Source organism: Capra hircus, chromosome 1 (assembly GCF_001704415.2).
Source record: "Capra hircus breed San Clemente chromosome 1, ASM170441v1, whole genome shotgun sequence".
In the NCBI taxonomy this organism is placed as follows: Eukaryota; Metazoa; Chordata; class Mammalia; order Artiodactyla; family Bovidae; genus Capra; species Capra hircus.
In genome coordinates, this window is record NC_030808.1 from 79,294,432 (window position 1) to 79,318,484 (window position 24,053).

General features: G+C 48.3%; 1 protein-coding gene across 3 annotated transcripts; it reads left to right on the plus strand.

Moving 5' to 3' along the window:
• On the plus strand, window positions 44-24,053 carry BCL6 (B-cell CLL/lymphoma 6). 3 transcript variants are annotated; one of them, XM_005675136.3, is made up of 10 exons: window positions 44-108; window positions 10,415-10,453; window positions 11,260-11,430; window positions 13,019-13,240; window positions 14,849-15,820; window positions 16,364-16,548; window positions 17,813-17,980; window positions 19,046-19,176; window positions 19,294-19,431; window positions 22,842-24,053. In XM_005675136.3, the coding sequence occupies exons 3-10, from the start codon at window positions 11,270-11,272 to the stop codon at window positions 22,983-22,985; spliced, it is 2,121 nt and encodes a 706-aa protein (XP_005675193.2). In that variant the 5' UTR covers window positions 44-108; window positions 10,415-10,453; window positions 11,260-11,269; the 3' UTR covers window positions 22,986-24,053. The 3 variants fall into 3 exon arrangements, with proteins under 3 accessions (XP_005675193.2, XP_017902254.1, XP_005675194.2); XM_018046765.1 differs by lacking the exon at window positions 44-108 and adding an exon at window positions 2,504-7,866; XM_005675137.3 differs by lacking the exon at window positions 44-108 and adding an exon at window positions 7,876-9,277.

Here is a 24,053-nt window from a genome sequence, read left to right on the forward strand (position 1 = left end):
TGGTAAAGTCCCCAGCTCAAATTCCGAGAATTGAGCTCTGTTGATTCTTAGAACTGGGGTTCTTAGAAGTGGTGATGCAAGAAGTTTCTAGGAAAGGCCGGACACCAGGTGATTATTGCTGTTGCTGCCGCCGCTGCTGCTGCCGCCGCCGCTGTTGCCGCTGGTGCCGCTGCCGCCGCCGCTGCTCATGATCATTATTTTACCTTTTAATTCTTTTTTTCTGCTCTTGCCAAATGCTTTGGCTCCAAGTTTCCTATGTGTATCTATTGATGTAAATGTATATATTTATTTATTGTAGCTGTCAGGTGTTAAAATAAATGCCGAAGATTAGTCCCACGTCTCTCCCACTCTAGGATGTAGATTTTTATATTTTTATTATTTTATTCTTGTTGTCTTTGAGTGAATTGGCCGGTTTGGGGAGGCTTTTGCCACCCTCCCTTGTGTTGTTTTGGTTTTTGAAGAGGAGGTGGAGGAGAGGAAGGAGGGGAATTAGGGGGCGGCCGGAGCAGAAAGGACGAGACAGTGCTTGGGGGGTGATTCGGCCAAGTCTGGGGGCTGTCTGGCCCCAGACGGCGGAGAGGACGCGCGCTCGCGCTCTCGCTCTTTCTGCTGCTGCTTGCGTACGGCTTGTGATCTCGCTGGATTCGTGCGGCTGTGTTTTTTTTTTTTCCCCTCTTTTCTCGCTTGCAAACTGCCTTCCTTGCTCCCTCGCTCCAGCCTCGCCTTCCTTCCTTCCCTCTCCTTTCCCTCGCCTCTCCTTCCTTCCCCTCTCCCGTCCTTCTTGGTCACTCCGGGAGGCGAGGAGGGAGACTGCCCTTTCGCTCGCCCCGCTGGCTCCCTTCCACCGGCCTCGGTCCTCTAGATTCCCCACCTCCGAGCCGAGATTTTGGAGGAGAAATGCAAGCGAACTCCTCGTGGATATTTATTTTTTTTCCCCTTCATAAACCCAGATGAAGTGTTCCTTTCTGAGCCGCGATCTTCCTAACGAGATCCGAGCGTTTTGGTGTCCCCTTCCCCTGCGTTTTGGGGGAGGTTTAGCTTGCCTGGGGGCGGGGATGTTGAATAGTTTGGAATCATTCTTTCTTGGTTGCAGTCTAGGGAGTCGGGAACCCCCGCGCGCTCCCTCTCCCGGTCCTGGGGAGAGAGGCTTGTGGCGGGATGGGGATTTGGGGGTGGGGGTGGGAAAGGGGTGCGCGTTTGCACCTGCGGTGCTGTTCAGAGTGCGGGGACTCCGGGAACCTTCGCAGAACGGCCCAGCCGAGCGGGAAGGTGGCGGGATTTCTGGCGGTCGTGGTGTTTGTATTTTGGGCGCTGCGTGACTCGGTGTTAGCTCCCAATGGCTGTTTCCCTGCTTTCCTAAATTTTTATTTTTCCCATGGTGCAAGCTTTGTGAAAACAAACAAAACAAAAACTGCGGGTCGGAGAGTAGCGGCGTCAGGCTTCAGATTCCCGAGGTCTTTGCACAGGGCGAGGGAAAAAACAAACAGCCCCAGCCCGCGTTCCTACGTGCAAGACCCGGGAGGAGAGAAGGGCACTTTGTGGCCCTGGCTGGGGGACCTGGCGCCGGAGGAGGGGGCGCGGGCGCGAACGGGAGATCTTTGTGAGTGATTTTGCAGAAATGGATTGCGAGGTTGGTTGGATTTGCAACCTGTAGCTCTCCTCGAGGGAGTAGGAATGGGGGAAGGCGGCGGCGGCGGCGGCCGGGGGCGGGAGCCGGTAGGGAGTGGAAGCCTCGGAAATCGGCTGCGCTGGGGAGCCGCGGGAGCGAGGGGGCCACTCCGCTGCCGGATGTAGTGACCGTGGTAAATGTCTTGAGAACTGTAGATTGCGTTGCCGTTATGATGCCGTGTTATTGGAACTCTGGCCAAATATGGAACTCGTGTTGCAATAATTGAGTTTTAAAAGCTATCCCATGGAAAACAAGTACACAATCCTACAAATTAAAAAAAAAAAAAAAAAAAAAAAGCTTGAAAAGGATCCTGTTTATGTTGTGCCCCTTCTCTAAATGTTTGTCTTGGTGGTGCGGGTCCTGACAGCTGAGCCGAAGGAATGGCCCCAAACTGGGCGCTCAAAGTCAAGAACTGTTACTGGGTCCCTGACCTCTTCTGTGAGCTCGCCATCCTCTCCAGGAAACTGATTTAATCCTTTCGGATTTTTTTTGTTCAATCAGTTTATAGTTTCCAGGAGGAGAATCTTGTAATGCCCCCCCCCCTTTAAAGTAAAGTGAGTGTCAGTAGATGCATTTTTTTTTTTTACTGTCAAAAAGGAAAAAAAAAAATGGGGCAGGAGAGAAGGAACCAGGGAAAGGGCTGTTTAGAAATACAGTTTGTGGCTCAGAGCGATGCCACTGGCTTCCTCTACAGAGACTGCCAGTTTCCCTTTTTCTTTGCAAGGTGTGTGTGGTTTTGATAAATAACTTAAGAAAAAAATTAAGAGGGGGGCCGGCAAGATCCGTCAGGAGACAGGTATCTATTTTGCTCGCTATTTACTACCAAGAGCCTTTGGCAGAACCTCGTAAATCTGCAGCCCAAGTTGAAGTTCATCTGGCCCTAGTCCACACGCTATTCCTGGAGGTAGCAAACATGAGCTCAAAGGAACGAGGTGAAATCACATTCTCGCTTTAAAATATATGCCCTTTTTTTTTTTAAAGGAGAAAAGATAATGTGTCTCTGGGGGAGGAGGAAATGGAAAGGGAGTACCAGGAGATGGGCATTCCCTGCCTAAAATGACTATAGTTGAGTTTTCAGGCCAAAATAGAAGCCTGCGGATGGGAAATAGTACCCCCCTCTCCATTTATAAATAGAAGTTTCCAATATCCTACTTGGAAGACTTTCCAATACTGCAGGCCCAAACATTGACTGATTTTAAGGGTCTGTTGATAGTGACGATAAGGCTATCTGTAAAAACCGGGCAACCTGAAGGAGAAAGCAGATAGAAGTGGGAATTCTCCAACTGGTCATTACCGCAATGCTCAGTTTCTAAGAGTTCTACCCCCTTGCTTTCATGAAAAACAAATGTCCCATTTTTATTCTGGGTTTGGGACAGGAATGGGACTCTAAACTCTGTCGTTAGCTGAGCCTTAAAGAGTTCCAGTTATTGGTTGAGTAAATGGTAGCCATGACTAGATGTCAAAATTCTTCCTTCCCTCTCTCCTTTGCTGGGTAGCCACACTCACAACCCACTTTGTTGTGAAAAATTAAGATTCAGAGGAGGTGGCGCGGCAGCGCCACCCCTCGGTGGATGAAACTATCTATTTGCAAAAGTCAAATATTTGAAAAATATTGTGAAATGACCTTATGAGGACTTTTTTTTCTTTAGGAAGGAGAGAGAAAGCTAGCTTTTAAAAAAGTTGATTTCTCAAAAGGAGGGAGAAAAACGGTTTTCGAGCTAGGATGGTGTCAAAATAGGCGAAGTAGATCGAGTGTGTGTGTGTGTGTGTGTGTGTGTGTGTGTGTGTGTGTGTGATGGGGGGAGGGTTGCCTGGTTGGCTTTACGTAGGCGAGTTTTACAGGCGGAAATAGCGCCCCTCTCCCGCCCCTTGGGCTTGACTTCTCTGGGCACCCGAATTCTGCTACCTGTCTGATATTGAGATAAGAAGGAATGTTTTGGTGTAAAAACAAAACAAAACATACTGACTGGAAGTCCTGTAGTTTTTGCTGGCGGTGGAGATGGTGTCTGTGGGGGGTTGGTTGGAGAGGGAGGGTTGTGGATTGCCAGGGGCAATGGCAAGCTGATCTGTAGCCGGTTTGGAGACCTCTGGGAGTTAAAGTAGTGTGGCGCGTGCCAGTTTCCTGCCCTGCGCAACAAGTGGGAAAGCTGCCGCAGTGATAGGAGCGAGAGTGCTGGGTTGTGGGAAAGCTGGCCGGTTTCTCCTCGTCCCGCTGGAAGCCAGAACGGCTCCTCCCTACCCTGCCCGCCTCCCACTCCGAGACCACAGCCCCACCAAGGACCCAACTTGTCCCCACTCCCCCATCCCCGATTTAGCCAAGCGCTGTAAGACTGGGTGGGACCCTTCTTCTGCCCTTGGCCTCCAGGGTCCCTTTTCTCCGTGGGAATCAATTTGTATCCGACTTTTTTGGTGGTCGACAGGGTTTGGCAGGAACCTCTGCCAATACTGCCGAGTGCCATCCTGCTTTTTGAAGACAAGTGCATTCTTTCTTTCTGTTCCCAGTACATTTAGGGCTGGAAAAATCTACGTATAATACACGAACGCAGCTTCAGATATTGCGTTGTGGTTGGTAGAGGTGTGATCATGGGGGAAAACGAATTACCTTCTGTAAATTAAAATGTTTTCCTGCTTTGCCCTATGGTGGCAATCCCCTCCCCCTAATACACCACAACAGCAAAAAGGTGGAGGGCAGTCGAGGGTAGAAGGCTGTGGTCGCGCGGCGGTTTTCGGACGGACTGAGTCCGCCACCTAGTGGTAGGTCTTGGCGGAGTTCCCCGCTTTGGGCATTCGACAGACCGAGTCACCTTCGGGTCCTCAAGTATCTCAACGAGGTGCTAGGACTGATGGAGGGCACCCTCCATTGAGGATGACACCCGACCTCCAAAGTTTTGGTAAGGCGGAGGAAAATTAGAAGGCCTGCGGATGCTTACCTCATCCACGTAGCTCAGCCACGGGCAGATATCTGCATCTGCTTAGAGAACCAAAAAGCACCCCCTTTTGAAAACACTACCTCCCAGTCGCTGTGGCCTTTCCCGGGGCAAACTCTACAGTGGAGGGATACCACAAGGGCTCTAGGACATACAGCTCTTTACAGTGAGGAAACAGCCTTGATGTGAGGGTTAATGGGGAGTTAGTGACCTAACCGGAACCAGATTAAGCTTCTGAATTCCAGGTCAGTGACTTAAAGTCAAAGGCGAGTTTGTCTCCGCCCCTTCTAGGTAGCTGAGAAAAAGGAGCAGAAGTCAGAGGGAGACATAATTTTAACCTCTTAGGTAACCATAATGAGAAAGGGTTCCTTGTCCATATTTCTCCGAGCAACTTGTTTACAAAGTATGGCCCAAGATTTTCAGTAACAGACTTTGAAAAGCCCACTGATGCGCTGAGGAGTGGGAGCATCAGAACTTGGGGAGGGGGTTGTGCGTGTGTTAGGGCGTGATTAAAGCCCCGTCCCTAAACTTGCGGAGATTGCACCTCACTGTGTCGGAGGCTCACATTTGGATCCTAAAATACCTCTGACCACCGCACCCCCCACTTACAAACTTTGTTTAGTGGATTGGTGAGAAATCAGTTGTGTGCGTGGGTCCTATGGACAGGCAGAGTGTAATCCACAACAGCTTCTCAGTAAAGTTTTCTCGCTTGGAGTTAAAAACTTTAAGATGGCAAACGCGCGTCCGCGTGCTGGCGGCCCCTAGCGACCACTGGCACGCACACCCGCGGGACAAGCCGTTGATTCCACCGCCCTGGTCAGCAGGAATCAAGTTCTGCCTCTCCCACTGCGGGAGCTGTTGCAGGCCGCGTTGCAGAAACGCGCCTCTGTTCGGGTTGGAAACGAATCTGGGGACGTGTTTGAAGAGCGGTCAAGTTTGACTCATCGTTTTCCAAGGACAGTTAGTGCCTTCCATCTTCATTAACGTGAATAAAGACCTTGGCTGACTTCTGTCCAGATCGGATTTTTAAAGGCATTGTTTGCTTGGGGAGATCATGCTTCTGCCCTCCCCCGCCAGCCTTTTTGCAAAGGCCGAGCCCGCTCCAGCCAGGATGGCCAAAATATCTTTGCTCGTGGTCTGTTGGCATTGACTGCCGGCCCTTTCTGGAAGGCAGTCTCGAGCTGGGCGCCCGGGGAGTGTCCCTTCTGCAGCTCCTCTTCAGATCTTGATGATAAAACACATCCCTCTATTTTATTGCATTTCCTAGAAGCTTGCAGGCTTGCAAGAGCGCTGTTGGCAGGAAGTGTGATAGAAATGAAAGTCAGGACATCATGTCCCTGAACACCTCCTCGGTCACCCAAAGCGACTGCAGTAGCCACCACGTTATCAAATTCACTTTCATCTACGGTGTCCAAACCCTCCCGCCCCCCAGACAAAAGCGTGAGGGGGTGTTTCTCCCCCAGAACAAAAACAACTCGGCGGTTTGACCCTACCCCCACCCCGGTCCCAACCGCCAGACCCCGGAGACTAGACCCGGGCGGCTCCTTAGCTGAGACGCTGCGGAGAAAGGGAGCGCTGCGGCCAGAGCCCTGATGCGGGCTCCACTGCGGCGGCTCCGGCCTTATTAAAATGCCTCGTCCCTGCCTCTAAAGAGTGCTTTGCACTTCCTGATTCTCCTCTGGATTTCTCAACAAGTTATTGGAGTTATTAGATTACCAACAATCCAAAACCCGACCGGGATAGAGAAGGGGGGAGGGGGAAAGGCTTTCTCCAAATCCGGAGACTCAATCTAAACTAGGTCAATAGGAAGGAGGGGCGGGGCGACAAGGAGGAGTCGGTTTTAAGCCTTGATGGAGGGCTCTCTCTAGTGTCAGGCAGCGGTAAAACAGGATTAGGTTTGAGCTCCCGGAACCACGGGGACTCCTAATTTCCAATAAATGCATTTAATTTTAGCTTCCCTTCCTAGATTCTCACCCCATCCCGTATTAAATTGCAGCCTTCGCTTTCACCTTTATTCTACCCGGCGAAGGGATGAGAAAGTGGGATTTTATGAGGCCAAAGAGGCCCCGTCTTTACTGACCCCGCCCCCGCTGCTGAGGTGCTGCGCGGCGCAGTGTGACGCTACCCGCCAGTTTTAGGACTGCGCTGCGGCCTAAGAGGCTGCATCTTTCGCGTCCCCTACTCCCTACCACCGGGTCCCGCAGGTGCCTCTCGGAGACCGATTAGGAGATGGCGCCCGGGGGTTCTAACTCCGAGGAAGGCCCGGGGAGGGCAAGGCAACCTTGGAGTGCGCCCATGAACGCGCTAGAGTTTGAGCCCAAGGCTTGTGCCAATCCCGACCTTTTTAATCTATGGTTTCAGAGAAATCGGATTCGGAAATTTCGAAATCTAGCCAGGTTCGGCCTGGCAGCTTCTATTCTGGGCGGAAATTGAGCTGAGCTGGGTTCTCCTTCTTGCCAACGTAGGCGGAAGGGGCTTTCGGTTTAGTTTTCCTTCAGCTCGGCTGGGGCGCGCTGGATGGGACTCCAGCTGTAGGGACTCCATCTTTTTGACTTGGGGGCCCTCGACCGGCCAATCCCTTTCAAACGAGGGGACGGGGGCGGAGGGGCAAGCAAAGAGAAAGAGAGAAAAAGACACGCCAGGCAAACAAACGCCGTAATGGGGCAACTTGAAGTCAAGCCTGGGATAGAACGCGAAATCCTGGCTTTCAGACTCGGCTGTGCTACAAACTTGCTGACTTTCCCTGTTTAAAAAATTGTTGTGGGGGAAGGGTTGGACTAGGTGAACTCTAATAGACTCCTGGACCTGGCGCGGACGAGGGATTTAGGGGAAAGTGCGCCGTATTCCCCGCGAGCCTCCCCGGGCGGCCCCCCCTCGCCGGGTGAATCCCCGGCGGCCCGAGCGGCGCAGGCAGCGATCCTGGCTGCCGTCGGGGCCGGCAGCTTCCTGGAAAGTTACTTCTCGTTGGAGTCGGCGATAGGCAGAGAGTGTTCTGTGAAATCCGCTGAGTTGAGATCGACTGTGTTCCGGGAATGAGAGGGCTGTGCCATTCCCCTCACTGCCCCCTGCCTTGACAGCGTAACAGGAAAAAAAAAAAAAAAAAAAAAAGGCACACATAATGTTAGCTACTGAGGTGCACTAAAAGTTTTACTTGAATGTAACCAAATTCACGGCTATCGCCGGGGCTCCGCCGCGCCTGCGGGGGTCTTCGAGGTGGACGCGCTGCTGTGCAAGCAACACGCCTGGGGGTGGGCGGTCCCTAGCAGACAGGTACGGTGTGATGGGGGTGGGCCAGTCTGCGGATCTGCGCCGGCTTGCCCGGCTGCAGGGCTAGAGTTTGTGCCCTTGTGTGTGAGCAAGAGAAGAGGGCCACCTCTGGAGGTGGGAGGAAAAGGATGGGATCTTTTCATATTGGCTGGCTTAGCCCTTCCCTTCTCTTGTCTCTCTTTGCCTTTCTGTTGTCTTCTTTACCTTTGCCTTTTTTTTTTTTTTTAAAGGGGAATTCCCTCGTTTTTCATCAAGCCCTTTGAAGGATCTGCCTTCTCAAGGTGCCTCGTTTACACAGGGAAAGCGCCAAAGGAGAGAAAGTGTATGGGGGTGGAAAAGACCAGTCTAACTTTCACTTGGTGGTTACTGCGGCTGGGGCTGGGATGGTGTCAGGAAAGATCTGGACTCTTGCAGATGTCAGTTTCTTCTTGACACCTCTGCTCTCTTGGTTGCTTCTGTGGAAGGAGTCTTGTGCTGCATTGGTGGGATGGCTGAAGCTAGTAGGCAGGGTTTCTAGCAGCCTTTGCTTGGAATTAGTTCTGAGATCCTGGGAAAGACTTATCTCATGCAGCCTCACTCTCCTCCCAGTAAATGGTGGCTATTATAAGGATCAGACACAAAAATGGATGAGAAACAGCCGAGTGGTCTGTGAAACGCAAACCAAATGCTAGTGGTGCTCCCACACCTGCAGCATCTAGAGGGTGGCATCATTGCCCACACCCACCATGACTGACATACTCACTGGTTTGGGGGGTTCCTAAGATAAAGCTAGCTTGGAAAGGAGTGCACTTAAGGGGAGGGGCTTTAGTGTATGTGCATTATTTGGTCAAGCCAGGCGAGAGGTTTACAGTGGAAAGTGCCCAGCCAACAACCTGATTGATAGTGGACCCAGGGGGCTTGTTTAGTTTGTTTGTTTCATTCCACATCAGGAGTGAGTCATTGCCACTTGTCAAGGTGAAATGGCAAATCTCCACTTCCTGTGGTTCCTAGAGTCTGTGTGACTGGAAATCCACAAGCGAGAGGGTGGTTGAAGCTGGTTAAAGGAGAGCCTTAAGTATTCCAGTGTTGTTGAGGGATCTCTTCCATAGGGGAAGAGGAGAAGGTTTATAAATAAACCTCACATGTGTCTGCAGTATTCCTTTTCCAAGGAGACAATCATTGAACTTGGTTAGGACCCATTCCATGTATCTCTCTTTGCCAATCCAAGTTCGGATGGGGAGAGGAGGAAATAGGTTCTTTTGTCTTTTTCTATCCTCTCTCTTCCCCCGTTTCCTTCCCCGCCTCCACTTACTCACATGCACACATTAACCTTGAAGCCTATGAGATTGAGTGACTGGCACTTGGGACCACAGAGAAATGTCAGAGTGTTTGGTTACAGACTCAAGGAAACCTCTCATTTTAGAGTGCTCATTTGGTAAGACTCAGCAGCCTGGAATGGGGGCAAAGTGTCTGTGTGGGGGAAGGAACTCAGAAATGAGATTCACCCACATCAGGGTGCTGTCTTGCATGTTCTACAGCACGTAGGCTGATTTGGAAAGGGGACAAGAATTTGAGCCAGAAGACCTAGGGCTGGGTCAATCACCATTTATGTGGCCCAGTATGACCTCCTTGGCCTCTGGCCCCTTTACCCAGAAAATAGCTCTGAAAAGCTACATTTTAAAAAAGACGAGTTGGGTGAGGGTTCAGATATTGTTTTGTTTCTGCAGCCCATGTGATCATAAGTGAGCCTTTCACGGAGACTTTAAATGATTTTGTTTTAGAGAAACCAATTTGGAGAGGGTCCGTATTTCTTGAGTGCTCCCTGGCCAGTTCTCAGCTAAACCACACAGTTAAATCTCTCACCAGCAGGGGGAGGCACAAACTTGGAATTCCGTTTGTGGCACTATATCTGCTCTTAGACCCAGGAGAGATGGGATTGGAAACTGAAAAAGAACAAAAGAGTAGATAAACCATCTCAGGTTGGATTCTGCAGATTCCTTATTTAGTCTTAAGTGCTTCAGACAGTCAGGAAATACTGCCTGGCTGTTTGTCCTGGGTAAGCCACTTGAACTCAATTTTGTCCTCTGTGAACAAAGGATAAAGATATTGACCTTGTTGGTCTTGTGGAATCATTCTAAGTTTGAAAGATAGTATTTTAGCAGGTTTTGAAAAGCATCCGGAGTTTTTAGGCCCCTAAGGATCATTTCATTAATATTGAAAGAATCACTTTTCTTATTTTTTTTCTTTCCCATAAACTCAATTACCTTTGGATGGCATACATTTTTTTACTTTGAAAAAGGAATTAAATTTGTATATACATATGTAATTAATGTATGAAATTGTATTCTGAGTACTCAAGGTAAAAACATTATTGTCGCGTAGCTTCGGTTGCCTGTTGTTTCTGTAAGAGCCGAGCTGGATAAAGTGTTTGCTCACTTGTGGTAAAACCGCACCAGCTGGCAGGCTGCAACTATCAGAGTAAAACTAAATATGTGTGTCCTAAAATAAGACTATAGTGGACAATCTTACATTCATTAAATCAATTTCTGCTTGGTTTTTCTCTTCCCTGCAGGTTTTAAGCAAAATTTTAGACTGTGAATCAAGGCACTGGGTAAGTAAATTGAATTATACGATTTACAGTTTTGTGGACAAACTGTTTCTTTTGAATTTGCCAGTGCATGTGTCTGTGAACGGTGCCACTTTTCTTTAGATGAGAGAAAGGACAGCTGATTGCCTCTCCATCACACCCACCACCCGCCCCCCTTTGCCCCTGCATTTGACTGTCTTTAACACTGTCATGTGACCTTACTTGTTGCTTGGTTCACAGTAATTTTGCTGCCTACTATGCACCAGCAGTTCTGACAGTTGCATTCTGACAATTCTGAAGTTTAGCAGGGGAGAGACAGATGGTGGCTAGGATGATGAGATGAGATACTGATGAGAATAGCTATGATTTTTGAGAATCTGGTGTGGACCAGGCACATATCTCTAAGTTTTACCACTGCAGAGGAATTAGTACTCCCCATTTGGGGAAACTGAAGCCCAGACATCGTAAAACAACCTGTTTCAAGTTATACAGCCTGTGAAAGGTATGGCCCACGTGCTAACCTTCAAAGCATGCTTTCTCTCCCCTGTCATTCACTCACTGCCTCTCAGTGTTGGCGGTGTGTTTGGTATGTGGAAAAAACGTTCAACAAATACTCATTCCCTTCCTCTTTCCCCTATAGGGTTTTCTATTAACAAGTCAGGTAAAGATGATTATCTCCTAGTATAGACATGAAGAGAAATGCCCAGAGGTGGGCCATGAGTTGTTCAAAAGCAAACACAAGGGAGCAGGCTGAATCACGTGCTCTCACACTCCTGGTAAGAAGGAAACAGGTTCTGGAGGACTAACAGGATTTTGACCTTTTCTTTCAGGTGAAGAAAAATGGCCTCGCCTGCTGACAGCTGTATCCAGTTCACCCGCCATGCCAGTGACGTTCTTCTCAACCTTAATCGCCTCCGGAGCCGTGACATCTTGACTGATGTTGTCATAGTGGTGAGCCGGGAGCAGTTTAGAGCCCATAAGACGGTCCTCATGGCCTGCAGGTAAGGGGTCTGGAAGTAGAAGGCAGATGATGGATATAAGGGGAGCAAAGGTGCTGGCTGCCAGGGTGGAGGGTGGGGGCCTCTTGCAGTGTTTGGGGCCACATCTCATTTGTCTCTAGGTCCCCAGCACATGGCCTGGCAGAGTGGGTTCCCAGGCAGCAAATGAATGAATACACTTTTAGAAAAGAAAGCGTTTCCATTCTGTGGGAATAGAGAGAGAAGAAATCAGATGCTGTCTCCAGAAGAGATGTGTTTAGGGCAAACGGAATGACTTTAATTAACCAATGGGAAAAAAATGAAAAGTGAAAGTGAGTTTTTAAATATTTCTAGCAAGTTACCTTGAGATCTTTTGCTCTTTTTTTCTGTGATTGTATTTATTTATACTATGATTATATTTCCGTGGGTGTTTCAGAGAATATCTAAGTTGATGAAAGTGAGCTGGCTAATTCTTTATATTTGTCAAGTGTTTCAAATGTTCAGAGCAGTTTTACATTCCATAACCTCCCTGGATTTTCAAAGTGGCCTATATTATGGATGGCATGATTAGCTCTGTTTTATAGATGATAAGATGAAGATGTTTATAGGTGAGCTGATGAGAGTCAGGAATCTTGATTGCAAGTAGAGGACATACAGAACATCTACAACAAGCACCTTTAAAAAAAATAGTGGAAAAGTTTATAGAGAGTTAAAATAATAGATGACACGAACCAAATGCTTACTGTGTTCAGGCATCAGTTTGTTCCCTTTACATTTTCATGCTTGCCACAAGTGTGTAAGGGAGACATTGTCATTCCTGCTTTGCAGATAAGGAAACCAAGGCACAGAGAAGTGAAGTCCCTTACCCAAGGTTTCATGGCTACTTACTAAAGTCTAGTAAGTCTAGCTCATTTCTGGCAACATGCTCAGGAAGAGTAGAATCCAGATGACAGTCGAGAATTCTGGCCTCTCCCTGCATGCTCTTTCCTGAACCTGACATCATGGTACCAGGAGGTATAGCTTGACACTGACTTGGCTCTCCTGGGAGTATTGACCTTGTGATGGACTTTTAGAAAATAATCTATGGACTTTTAGAAAATCAGTAAACTATAGATATAGGTATCATTTTATTTGTTTGTCATCAATACCCAACTTGCTTCTAAAAAATGCAATAAGATTTTTAGAATAAGGATAATGTGGTGGAGCAAGAAAGGAAATGCTTATCCCAAAGAAGTAAACTAAAAATAGTTACTGCAAATGAGTGCTAAATTTAACTCTGGTAATCTGTGCAATGAAGGCCAAAAGGAATACAGGTTCTGTGACTTTGAGAAAATTACTTGACCTCTTTGATCTTAGTTCCTCCATTTGAAAACGGAGAGAAGGATAGAATCTATCTTATAAGGTTGTGAGAAACACAGGAGAGTAGACGTAAAGTGCTTAATGACTCTCTGGCATTGAGTAAACTCTCCATGAATGGCAGCTATTGTTAACTTGCATGGAAAGTCCAGAGCTAGGTCCAGGGAAAAGGGGCTTAGCGCCCCCTGCTAACCATAATTGATGACAGTTTCTGTAATTGATGTCTACTATAGTGAGACATTCCTTTGTTTTACAGTGGCCTGTTCTACAGCATCTTCACAGACCAGTTGAAATGCAACCTCAGTGTGATCAATCTGGATCCTGAGATCAACCCGGAGGGGTTCTGCATCCTCCTGGACTTCATGTACACATCTCGGCTCAATCTGCGGGAGGGCAACATCATGGCTGTGATGGCCACAGCTATGTACCTTCAGATGGAGCATGTTGTGGACACTTGCCGGAAGTTCATCAAGGCCAGGTGAGCTGCCACCCGGATGGAGGCCTTGGAGATGGAGGGGATCACAAAAGATCAGTGGCCCTTGATAGTGCATGAATATAGAAAAAATAATCCTCTGTGATACGCCACAGCCTACTTTCCATTGCTTTTGCACACTCCTGCTATTCAGATATGCCATGTGCATCCCCACTTCTTGCTTCCTTCCATTCACTTGATTGACCCTTTCCTCCTACCCATCCTGTTGACCATGCCCGGATGCTAGCTTCTTCATTGTGCAATAATCACTTTGCTCTTTCCGCAGCTTTTCAGTTGTTTCCCAGAGCCCTTTGTATTCCTGTTAGACTTTGCTTCTCTTTCATTATTTGCATGCGTGTTTTTGTTCTCCTTTAGGCTTCCATTGTAACTATTTACATACTTAGTTCCCCCACTGGATTGTTGGCTGCTATACTCATCTCTTATGTCACTCTGCTCCTAAACTAGAGAATGTTTACTGAATTACATTGGGTTCACTGGGTCTAACCCCCTACCTGGGATCTGGTGAGATAGGACAGTCACTGAAAGATGAGAAACCTGAGAGCCAAAAAAGTGAAGAGCTTTGCTAAGTGTAACAGACACTTAGGCCTTGACTTCTGTAGAATCATTTGATTCAGCTTCTCTAGGGTGATCGTAGCCCTTCTCCAACAGAAAGGTTTCCAGCCTCTGTTTGAACATCTCCAGGAGCAAGGAACTCATTGTTCCCAGAACCACACAGTTCTACCTTGGACAGTTTGAAAGTTGAAATCTGGCTCCTTTAACCTTCATTCCTTGGTTCTACCTCTGTTAACTGCAATCAGACAGAGCTGGCCCACTTTTCGCCCACGTAATGTCCCTTCAAGTACAGGCAGCTTGAGCTCTTTGTCTCCTGTGGGTGATCATGGTGGCAAGATCATTTATAAGTGCTTTCCCTGGGTCCAGCCTTGTGCTGGAGCCTTCAGTACCTAGCTCCAGGTCACAGAGCTGCTGAGTGGCACCACGGGGACTAGAAACCAGGTTCTGTTGCTGCAGAGCCAGGGCTTCCCACCCTGGCACCTGCTGCCTCTTCTCCAAAAGGAAACTTCCCTGTGACTCTAGGCATCTCACAGGGTGAGTTCCTTCTTCACAAGCACCAGTTTGACAATGACCCCCCTCCAAACATGTGACACCAGCATGCTATACTCATGCTATACTCATCTATACTCATGCTAAACTTCATTCCTGAAGCTCAGGTTTCACATGTGTAAAACGGAAACAATAATGCCTTCTCAACCTTCCTTGCAGGATTCTGTAGTGATGAAATGAGATAAGGGCTCCAAAAGCTTTCCATTTTATAATAGCAGAATAATTAGAGATTCACATGTATACAAACATATGGGACTTACACAAAATCACACCTGAACAGGCACTGATTGTGTGGCTAATTCACTTAGCTTCTCTGGGCTAGATTGCTAGACTTTTAGCAGAACTGCCTTGTAACTGCAAGTGTTTCCGTAGTCCAGGGCCACTTTGCCTATGTCTAGCTGACCCCCATGCCTGTGTGGGTTTCATAGGCCAGTGTCACTTGGAAGGTTCTGATTAGGAGGCCGGGGTCTTCTCTCTGTTTCCCTCCTGCAGTGAAGCAGAGATGGTTCCTGCCATCAAGCCTCCCCGTGAAGACTTCCTCAACAGCCGCATGCTGATGCCCCAGGACATCATGGCCTATCGGGGCCGGGAGGTGGTGGAGAACAGCCTGCCACTGAGGAATGCCCCTGGATGTGAGAGCAGAGCCTTTGCCCCCAGCTTGTACAATGGCCTGTCCACACCGCCAGCCTCATACCCTGTGTATGGCCACCTTCCAGTCAGCAGCTTCCTTTTCTCTGATGAGGAGCTCCGGGATGCCCGAATGCCTATAGCCAACCCCTTCCCCAAGGATCGGGCCCTCCCCTGCGACAGTGCCAGGCCAGTGCCCAGTGAGTACAGTCGGCCAGCCATGGAGATCTCCCCCGGAGTGTGCCACAGCACCATCTACTCGCCCAAGGAGGCGGCTCCTGAGGAGGCGCGGAGTGACATGCACTACAGTGTGGCCGAGGGCCCCAAGCCTGCTGCACCCTCAGCCCGGAGTGCCCCATACTTCCCCTGTGACAAGGCCGGCAAGGAGGAAGAGCGGCCCTCCTCGGAAGATGAGATTGCCCTGCATTTCGAGCCCCCCAGTGCACCCCTGAACAGGAAGGGTCTGGTTAGCCCACAAAGTCCCCAGAAGTCTGACTGCCAGCCCAACTCACCCACGGAGTCCTGTAGCAGCAAGAACGCCTGCATCCTCCAGACCTCTGGGTCCCCGCCGGCCAAGAGCCCCACTGACCCCAAAGCCTGCAACTGGAAGAAGTACAAGTTCATCGTGCTCAACAGTCTCAACCAGAATGCCAAACCGGAGGGGCCTGAGCAGGCAGAGCTGGGCCGCCTTTCCCCTCGAGCCTATGCTGCCCCGCCAGCCTGCCAGCCACCCATGGAGCCTGATACCCTTGATCTCCAGTCCCCAATTAAGCTCAGCACCAGTGGAGAAGACTCCACCATCCCACAGGCCAGCCGGCTCAACAACATCGTCAACAGGTGATTTCAGAGGCAGTCGGGACTTGGGACCAGGGCTTACCTGAGCAGGGTTCTGGACTCACTTCTGATGGATGCAGAGGTTGTGTTCTCTTGTCTGACATGCTGAATGTACTGGAGGTGTGGGCTAAAGCCTATTGACTGAATTAGCCTAAGTAAGGAAGATCCTTAAGCTTCAGTATATTTTCATAGTGAGAGAGAGAATTTCCCCTCCATGGTAGATGAGCAAGAATCCCAAGCTCCTGAGGTCTTGGTCTCGGTATGGCACGGGGCATCCTCCTGCTGTCTTGGACGGAGGATGGCCATGGACAGCAGCACCGAGGGGAGGGAACTGAGCCTGGGAGTGAGGTTTGAGCTCCGTGTGACCCCTATCAGTGATCTTGGTATGTCCGCTGTTTGAAGGGAGGCTTGGGGATGAGTAACTCTGTGGTTCCTGATCTCAAGTGGCCTCTGGGCTGCCCTGAGCACAGGGAAGAGGGATGCATGGAGGCCAAGTGGAGACTCTGCCCTGCTCCATCTGCTGAGGCCCTTTCCTCCTGCCCACAGGTCCCTGACTGGCTCCCCCCGAAGCAGCAGCGAGAGCCACTCGCCGCTATACCTGCACCCCCCCAAGTGCACGTCCTGTGGCTCGCAGTCCCCGCAGCACGCAGAGATGTGCCTGCATGCCGCTGGCCCCACGTTCCCCGAGGAGCTGGGAGAGACCCAGTCTGAGTACTCAGATTCCAGCTGCGGTGAGTCCCTTCCCTGCCCTGGCCTCTGCTCCAGAGGTTTGTGTGTCTATTCACTGATTGGAAGGAGCCCCTCATTGGAAGTCCATTGGCATTTAACTCACCAGCCAAGATTCCCACTCTTGGAGACCTTATGTAGGGAATGAAACTGACCAAAGCAAGGGATGAAGAATCTGAGTTATTCTTGGGGAATAGAGAAGGATCACACAGCTCTCAATGGGGCTGGCTACCACTAGCTTTCAGAGCCTTCTCAGGCCTTCTGGACCCAAACTGATTGTATGCATACTAGTTCACCTTGCTAGACTGTACATTCTAGAAAGAGAAGCATCTGCCTTATTCATGCTTGTGTTTTCCACAGGGCCTAATGAGTCTAGCACGGAGTAGGCACTCAGTTAATATTAGCTGAATTTGATTCACTGAACAGATTGTTAATTGACATTTTTGGATAGTTTGTGATTGGCACCCCCAGTTTTCCCCTCTTCCCCCAGCTCTGGCTCCAGTAGGGTAGCCCAGCAATACTTCTTTTAGGGGTAAAGTCACCATGATATGTCATTTCCAAATTGTTAAGACAAAAGAAAAAGATGAGTTCCTTACACTGAGAGGCTTGGCACAGGGCCATGGGCCAGTAGTTGGGAGAGCAGGGAGGGACTGTCCCATCCTGGCTCCCTGGCTGTTCGCTCTACACTCCAGTTCTTTTTCTCTGGGCCTCTGTTTCTACTCCCACCATCATCTTTTGTCTCCCTATCTCAGAAGTGCTTGGGAGACATAAAGTCTAGATGGGCACAAGGGTGACCACAGTCATTGTTAATTCCTCCTTCGATGACCTCAAAGTATTTTTGACTCTGAGATTTGTATCTTACATTCCTGTGATGCTTGATGTTATACAACGTGCTTCTGTGAGGTACGCAGGACAGGGGTTTATTATCTTGATTTTGCAGATAGAGACACAGACAGAGGCTGTCTTACCTGAGGGCTTCTGTGCATGAATGTAAGCTGGTACAGGCCATGTGGGTACCCTGGGTGTGAGTTTCCCTTTTCTACCTTAATATTTGAATCTGTCTCCTTTCTCGGTTCCATGACTGAGACCCTAAACACTAAGAAAGAGGGAATTCTCACAGGCCCTTTGCTCTGGGCTCCCATGAACAACGGGCAGATGGGGCACTGGGGGCTCAGTTTGGCCCTGGGGGTGGCTCCAGAGGAGAGGCCGTGGAGCCCCACCTCCCTTTCTTGACGTGCTGACCCTGGTGTTCCCCTCACCCTCCAACAGAGAATGGGGCCTTCTTCTGCAATGAGTGTGACTGCCGCTTTTCTGAGGAGGCTTCCCTCAAGAGGCACACGCTGCAGACCCACAGTGACAAACCCTACAAGTGTGACCGCTGCCAGGCCTCCTTCCGCTACAAGGGCAACCTCGCCAGCCACAAGACCGTCCACACGGGTATGGCTCTGTAACCCATCCCCAAGCTCGCCAGGGTTCCCCGGGGCAGAACAGGGCAAGGATTCTAGGGAAAGCAGCGTGGGGCTTTGGGGCCTGGTGGGGTGAGGTAGGGAGCAGGGATTGTCCTGGCCTGAGTCTAGGCCTGGCCTGTCACATCTCGGCTTAGTGACCCAGCCATTCTGTGTTCCCTTTGTCTTTCCTTTGAGATGCTCTGTGTTGCTTCACCTTCACTGGGGTCAGAATATACAGGGGATGAACCTTGGCTGAGAGAGGCAGAGGCAGGTTGGTTTTTATAAACCAGAAAAACACTAAAGCCTCTCCAGTCTCTCCAAGGGCTTGTTCCTTATCAGCTCACATTCCTTCACCAGGTAGCATCTCATAACCTGATTATTGTCCAAAGTTGCCTCTCTCCTGGGATTTTAAATGGGCCCATTATCCCAGAAACTTTCCATGAAGGAAGACGTGGCCCTTCTATTGGTTTCCTCTGTCTGAGCATCTACTCCAACTCAGGCCCCACCTCTCTTGCAAATAGAATCCAGCTGTAGTTGCCGCAAGCAGAAAGGAAAAGCATGTTTTTTCTCAAAGACAGAAACTAGAGCAGCCTGAGTGTTACCTCTCTGAGGAATGGGTTGACTGAATCAGCCTTACCCAAGGGAAGAGCTAGCAGAGCCTTCCTGGGTCATCTCAACTCATCCCTCAGGTGCCAGAGAGGGAAACTGAGGCCCAGAGAAGGCAAGTAACATATCCACATCCTGAAGTTAGATCATCCTGATGACAAAGCTGGTTCCTGGGACCTCAGTTCCTTCCTGACCCATGCCTGACACTGTCTCTCGTCCTCCATATCACCACCTGCTTCTTGACCCCGGTCATGGGTGAGGTGTGCTGATGTGTGTGTGAGAGAGGGGTAGCAGATAGGGGTGGCAGGTCCCTGACACCTCTCTCTGACCCTTTCCAAGGGAAGGAAAGCCGAAGTGGCACAAGGAAGGGCCAATTGCTTTGCAATCCAGGGCTCAGGGACTGTGGGAACTTTCTCTAATTATGGCTTTCCTGTTCTCTCTGCAACAGGTGAGAAACCCTATCGTTGTAACATTTGCGGGGCCCAGTTCAACCGACCGGCCAACCTGAAAACCCACACCCGAATTCACTCTGGAGAGAAGCCCTACAAATGCGAAACATGCGGAGCCAGATTTGTCCAGGTGAGCAGGGGGCGTGGGCCAAGGACCCCCAACCCAGTGTGCTAAGAGGCTTCAGGGGGTCTGTAGCCCACCTCAACCAAGCCTCTCAGTTTGTTTGCTCTTCGCTCTTCCATGCAGGTGGCCCACCTCCGTGCCCATGTACTCATCCATACTGGCGAGAAGCCCTATCCCTGTGAAATCTGTGGCACCCGATTCCGGCACCTTCAGACTCTGAAGAGCCACCTGCGAATCCACACAGGAGAGAAACCTTACCATGTACGTGAGCCTCTTGTGGCCACTGGCTGGCCTGGGAGGGGCGGGGAGGTGGAGGGCTGGGGCCACAGGACTGCTCGCTTCAATCTCAGGCATGCAGTGGGATGACCACTGAACTCTCATGGTCCTAAAACCAGATCTCAGTCTGATTTTCAAAGACAACCAGCTTGAGGTTGGCCTGAGTCTTAGTTTGTGGTTGTTGTTGTGCAGTTGCTGAGTCATGTCCTGCTCTTTGTGACCCCATAGACTGAAGCATGCCAGGCTTCCGTGTTCTTCGCTATATCCCAGAGTTAGCTCAAATTCATGTTCATTGAGTCAGTGACGCTATCTAACCTTAGCATCCTCTGACGCCCCCTTCTTTTGCTTTCAGTCTTTCCCAGCATCAGGGTCTTTTGCAGTGAGTAAGCTCTCCACACCAAACGGCCAAAGTATCGGAGCTTCAGTTTCAGCATCAGTCTTAGCTTGCTCATCTTTGAAGTTGAGGGTATTGGGCTAGGTAATCCAGGCCTTAAGAAAGAGGTCTGGACTATGGTTACATAGACATCAGAGTCATTCATTCCTTCTACAAACACTTACTGAGTGCTTCCAGCTGTCCCTAAACTGGGCTAGATGTCTACTTCAGATGAGCTAAAGTGTTTGAAAAGAAGCAGTCACAGACTAGGAGGGGAACCAGAGAAAGGTGGTGATAAAAGGGGGAAAAAACTAGAGAAAAGACAGCTGCAAATGACCAGAAGCAAGAGGCCATGATCGGGCCACTGGAATCAGTGTTCTAGAGTGGAGTCTTGACTAACTATGGCTTATGGGTTATTTTTGAAATCCCATGAGCTAATAACGGTTTTTATACTTTTACATGGCTAAAAATATCAATAATATTTTATGACATGCAAATTATATAAAATTTAAATTTCAACGTCCATAAAGAAGGTTTTGTTGGCACACAGCTAGGCTCACTTGTTGACGTATGTCTCTGGCTGTGTTCACGCTACAGTGCAGAGCTGAGTAGTTATGTCAGAGCATGTCAGGCCCACCAAGTGTGAAATATTTACTGTCTGGCTCTTTACAGAAACAGCTTGCTGATCTCTGCTGTAAAGTGGAAAGATACTGGCCAGGGAGCTGAGATATCTGCATTCTTATTTGGACTTTGGCAGTGACCCTTTTTAAGGCTGTGGGCAAACCCCGACCCTCTCACTGGGCCGTAGTCTTCTTTCTCTATGAAATGGTGAGAATGAGGTAGATGAGCAGGTTTCCAACTGTGCTGTTTCAATCACTGAGGTTCTGAAACCCTGCAGGGCAGGACTGGAATGATACAGCAGCCTGTTTCCCTTTCCAGTTTCCATTTAATTTGAAGAAAAGAATCCCATGTCCTACAAGTGTAGAAACTACTGTTATAGGTGAGGCTGGCTTTGCTGAATTTATGACATCTCTGTAGGTAGTGATGGACACAAGGCTGAATAAAGGAATGGTTAACCCATATCAAAATGTTAACCTGAGAAGGTGGTTATTTTCATTCACTTGTTTATCGCTCCTTGAGTGAATATCTTCTCACCTGATTTTGTTCTTGGGCAAATTAATTATCTTCTCAGTACCTTAATTTCCTCATCTGAGCCTGATAATAGTGCTCACTTCACACAGTTATGTTAAATTAATGGATTCCCGGAAGTGTTCAGAACAGTGCTTGCCACATAGTAAGAGTCCAGTATGTATTTGCTGTTATAATTATTTGCTGGACATTTAGATACACAGGATATCAGAGTTGAGCGACCTTCAGAGTGTACTGACTCAGTCCCTTGCAGGAAAGAAAGCCAAGGCTCAGAGAGAAATGCCATGCTCAGGGCACATGGCAGTGGGTCGCACAGGTATGAGGGGCCCTTGTCTCCCAAGACTGGGGCTCTTTATACTCACTGCACACCTGTTTTATTTCTAAGTTTATTTCCATTTTTACTTTAAGACATATTCTCTATATGAATGTATTTATAGTTTTATTACAGAATAGTTTTAGATTTGTAGAAAAGTTGCAAAGATAGCACTGAGATACCATATGTACGCAATTTCCCCTGTTATTAAATCTTATAACTAGGGTACATTAACCACAACTAATGAATCCATACTGGGTATATTATTATTAACTAGAATCCATACTTTATTTTTACTTTCTTAGTTTTTACTTGGGCTCCCCAGGTGGTGCTAGTGGTAAAGAATCCTGCCAATGCAGGAAAGGCAAGTTCAGTCCCTGGGTCAGGAAGATCCCCTGGAGGAGGGCATGGCAACCCACTCCATTATTCTTGCCTGGAGAATCCCATGGACAGAGGAGCCTGGTGGACTAGGGTCACAAAGAGTCGGACACGACAGAAACAACTTAGCAGCAGCAGCAGTTTTTGCCTAAAACATTTTTCTGTTTCAGGATTATATCAGGGTACCACATTACATTTAGTCACCCACTTTATTTTTAAAGAACTTTTCCACTAAAATTATTATCGCCCATTCTTGGAATCAAAACGAGAAACAGCTTCACTTGCTAATGGCTTGTTAGCTGATCTGAGGTCTGTGTGTGCAGATGTGCCCCGTCACTTCAGTTGTGTCCGACTGCTTGTGACCCAATGGACTGTAGTCTGCTAGGCTTCTCTGTCCTTGGGATTTTCCGGACAAGAAAATGAGTGGGTTGCCATGCCCACCTCCAGGGGATCTTCCTGACCCAGGAATTGAACCAAAGTGTCTTGTACTGGCACGTGGATTCTTTACCACTAGTGCCCCCTGGGAAGCCCTCTAAGACACATACACTAAGGTAAAGGAATATAACTGCCTTTTAAAAGCATATCTGAGATTTTCAGAATTTTCATTTGCAAAATTCAGACTGTTCTAATCCATTTGTTCAAATATATTCAGATGTACTGCATAATTGCCTAAGAGGTATATTTACAGGTGCTGGGAAGATTACAAAGTTTAGTGAGAAGTAGTCATCATTGTCAAAGCATTCTGCATCTGAGAAGGATGATAATTTTTGGGATGCCAAGGCTTTTTGGCATTAAGTGGCAAGGCTGGAAATCTTACAGAGGTCAAAGGAAAGGAACTATTTTCACCTTAGAAAGATTCAGGAAAACTTTAAAAATTAGAAGAGTTTGCAGCTGAACTGCATTTTTGGTTTAGACTTGAATTTGTTGAGGTAGAGCAGGGAAATGAATCTCGAGCAGGGGGAGAGCGTGACCAAGACTTTGGAAAGCAGGGAAGAGATATTTGCGCAAAGTGTACTTGTCCCTTAGCAGAAGCCAGCATTTCTGTGGGCTCTCACCTGCCCACAGGAGGGAAGGGAAGAACTGCCCCATCCCTGGAAGGGAGAATCTCCTTCTCAAGGTCCTTGAGTAATGACACGGTTCCTGAGTGGATGACTTAACAGTTTGCCTCTGGTTCTCCCCCAGTGCGAGAAGTGTAACCTGCATTTCCGTCACAAAAGTCAGCTCCGTCTTCACTTGCGCCAGAAGCACGGCGCCATCACCAACACCAAGGTGCAATACCGCGTGTCCGCCACTGATCTGCCGCCGGAGCTCCCCAAAGCCTGCTGAAGCATGGAGTGTTGATGCTTTCCATTCGAGCCCCTTTTCGGAATCTACCCAAAGGATACTGTAACACTTTACAATGTTCATCCCGTGATGTAGTGCCTCTTTCATCCACTAGTGCAAATCCTAGCTGGCGGGGGCGGGGTGGGGGGAGGGGCGGGGGACGGGGCGCCAAGGCAGCTCCCCTTCCCCCACTGCCGTAAAACTTTAAGAAAATAATATTGCTTCTTCTCCTATGTGTACGGCGAACCATGTCAGCAAAAAGCAAAATCATTTTATATATCAAAGCGGGGGAAGTACGCAAAAGTTCTGACTTGACTTAGTCTGCAAAATGAGGAATGTATATGTTTTGTGGGATCAGATGTTTCTTTTGTATGTAAATGTGCATTCTTTTAAAAGAAGAGACGTCGGTATGTTATCAAAGAGAGGGCTTTAATTTTTTTAACCAAAGGTGAAGGAATATATGGCAGAGCTGTAAATATATAAATATATATATATAAAATAAATATATATAAACCTAAAAAAGATATATTAAAAATATAAAACTGCGTTAAAGGCTCGATTTTGTATCTGCAGGCAGACACGGATCTGAGAATCTTTATTGAGAAAGAGCACTTAAGAGACTATTTTAAGTATTGCATCTGTATAAGTAAGAAAATATTTTGTCTAAAATGCCTCAGTGTATTTGTATTTTTTTGCAAGTGAAGGTTTACAATTTACAAAGTGTGTATTAAACAAACAAAAAGAACAAAAAAAGCTGCGGAAGGAAAAAACGTGTAGTTTTGTTCTAGTTATCGGTTTGTATATACCTGTACAACGTGTCCTACGGTGCCTTTTTTCATGGAAGTTTTCAACAGGGGACGACCGCGCCATCCCTTTTGGAAGTGTAGGCAGACACAGGGACTTGGAGTTGTCACTAACTAAGCTCTCTTTGGGAATGTTTGTCTCATCACATTCTGCGTCATGCTTGTGTTATAACTACTCCGGAGACAGGGTTTGGCTGTGTCTAAACTGCATTACCGCGTTGTAAAATATAGCTGTACAAATACAAGAATAAAATGTTGAAAAGTCAAA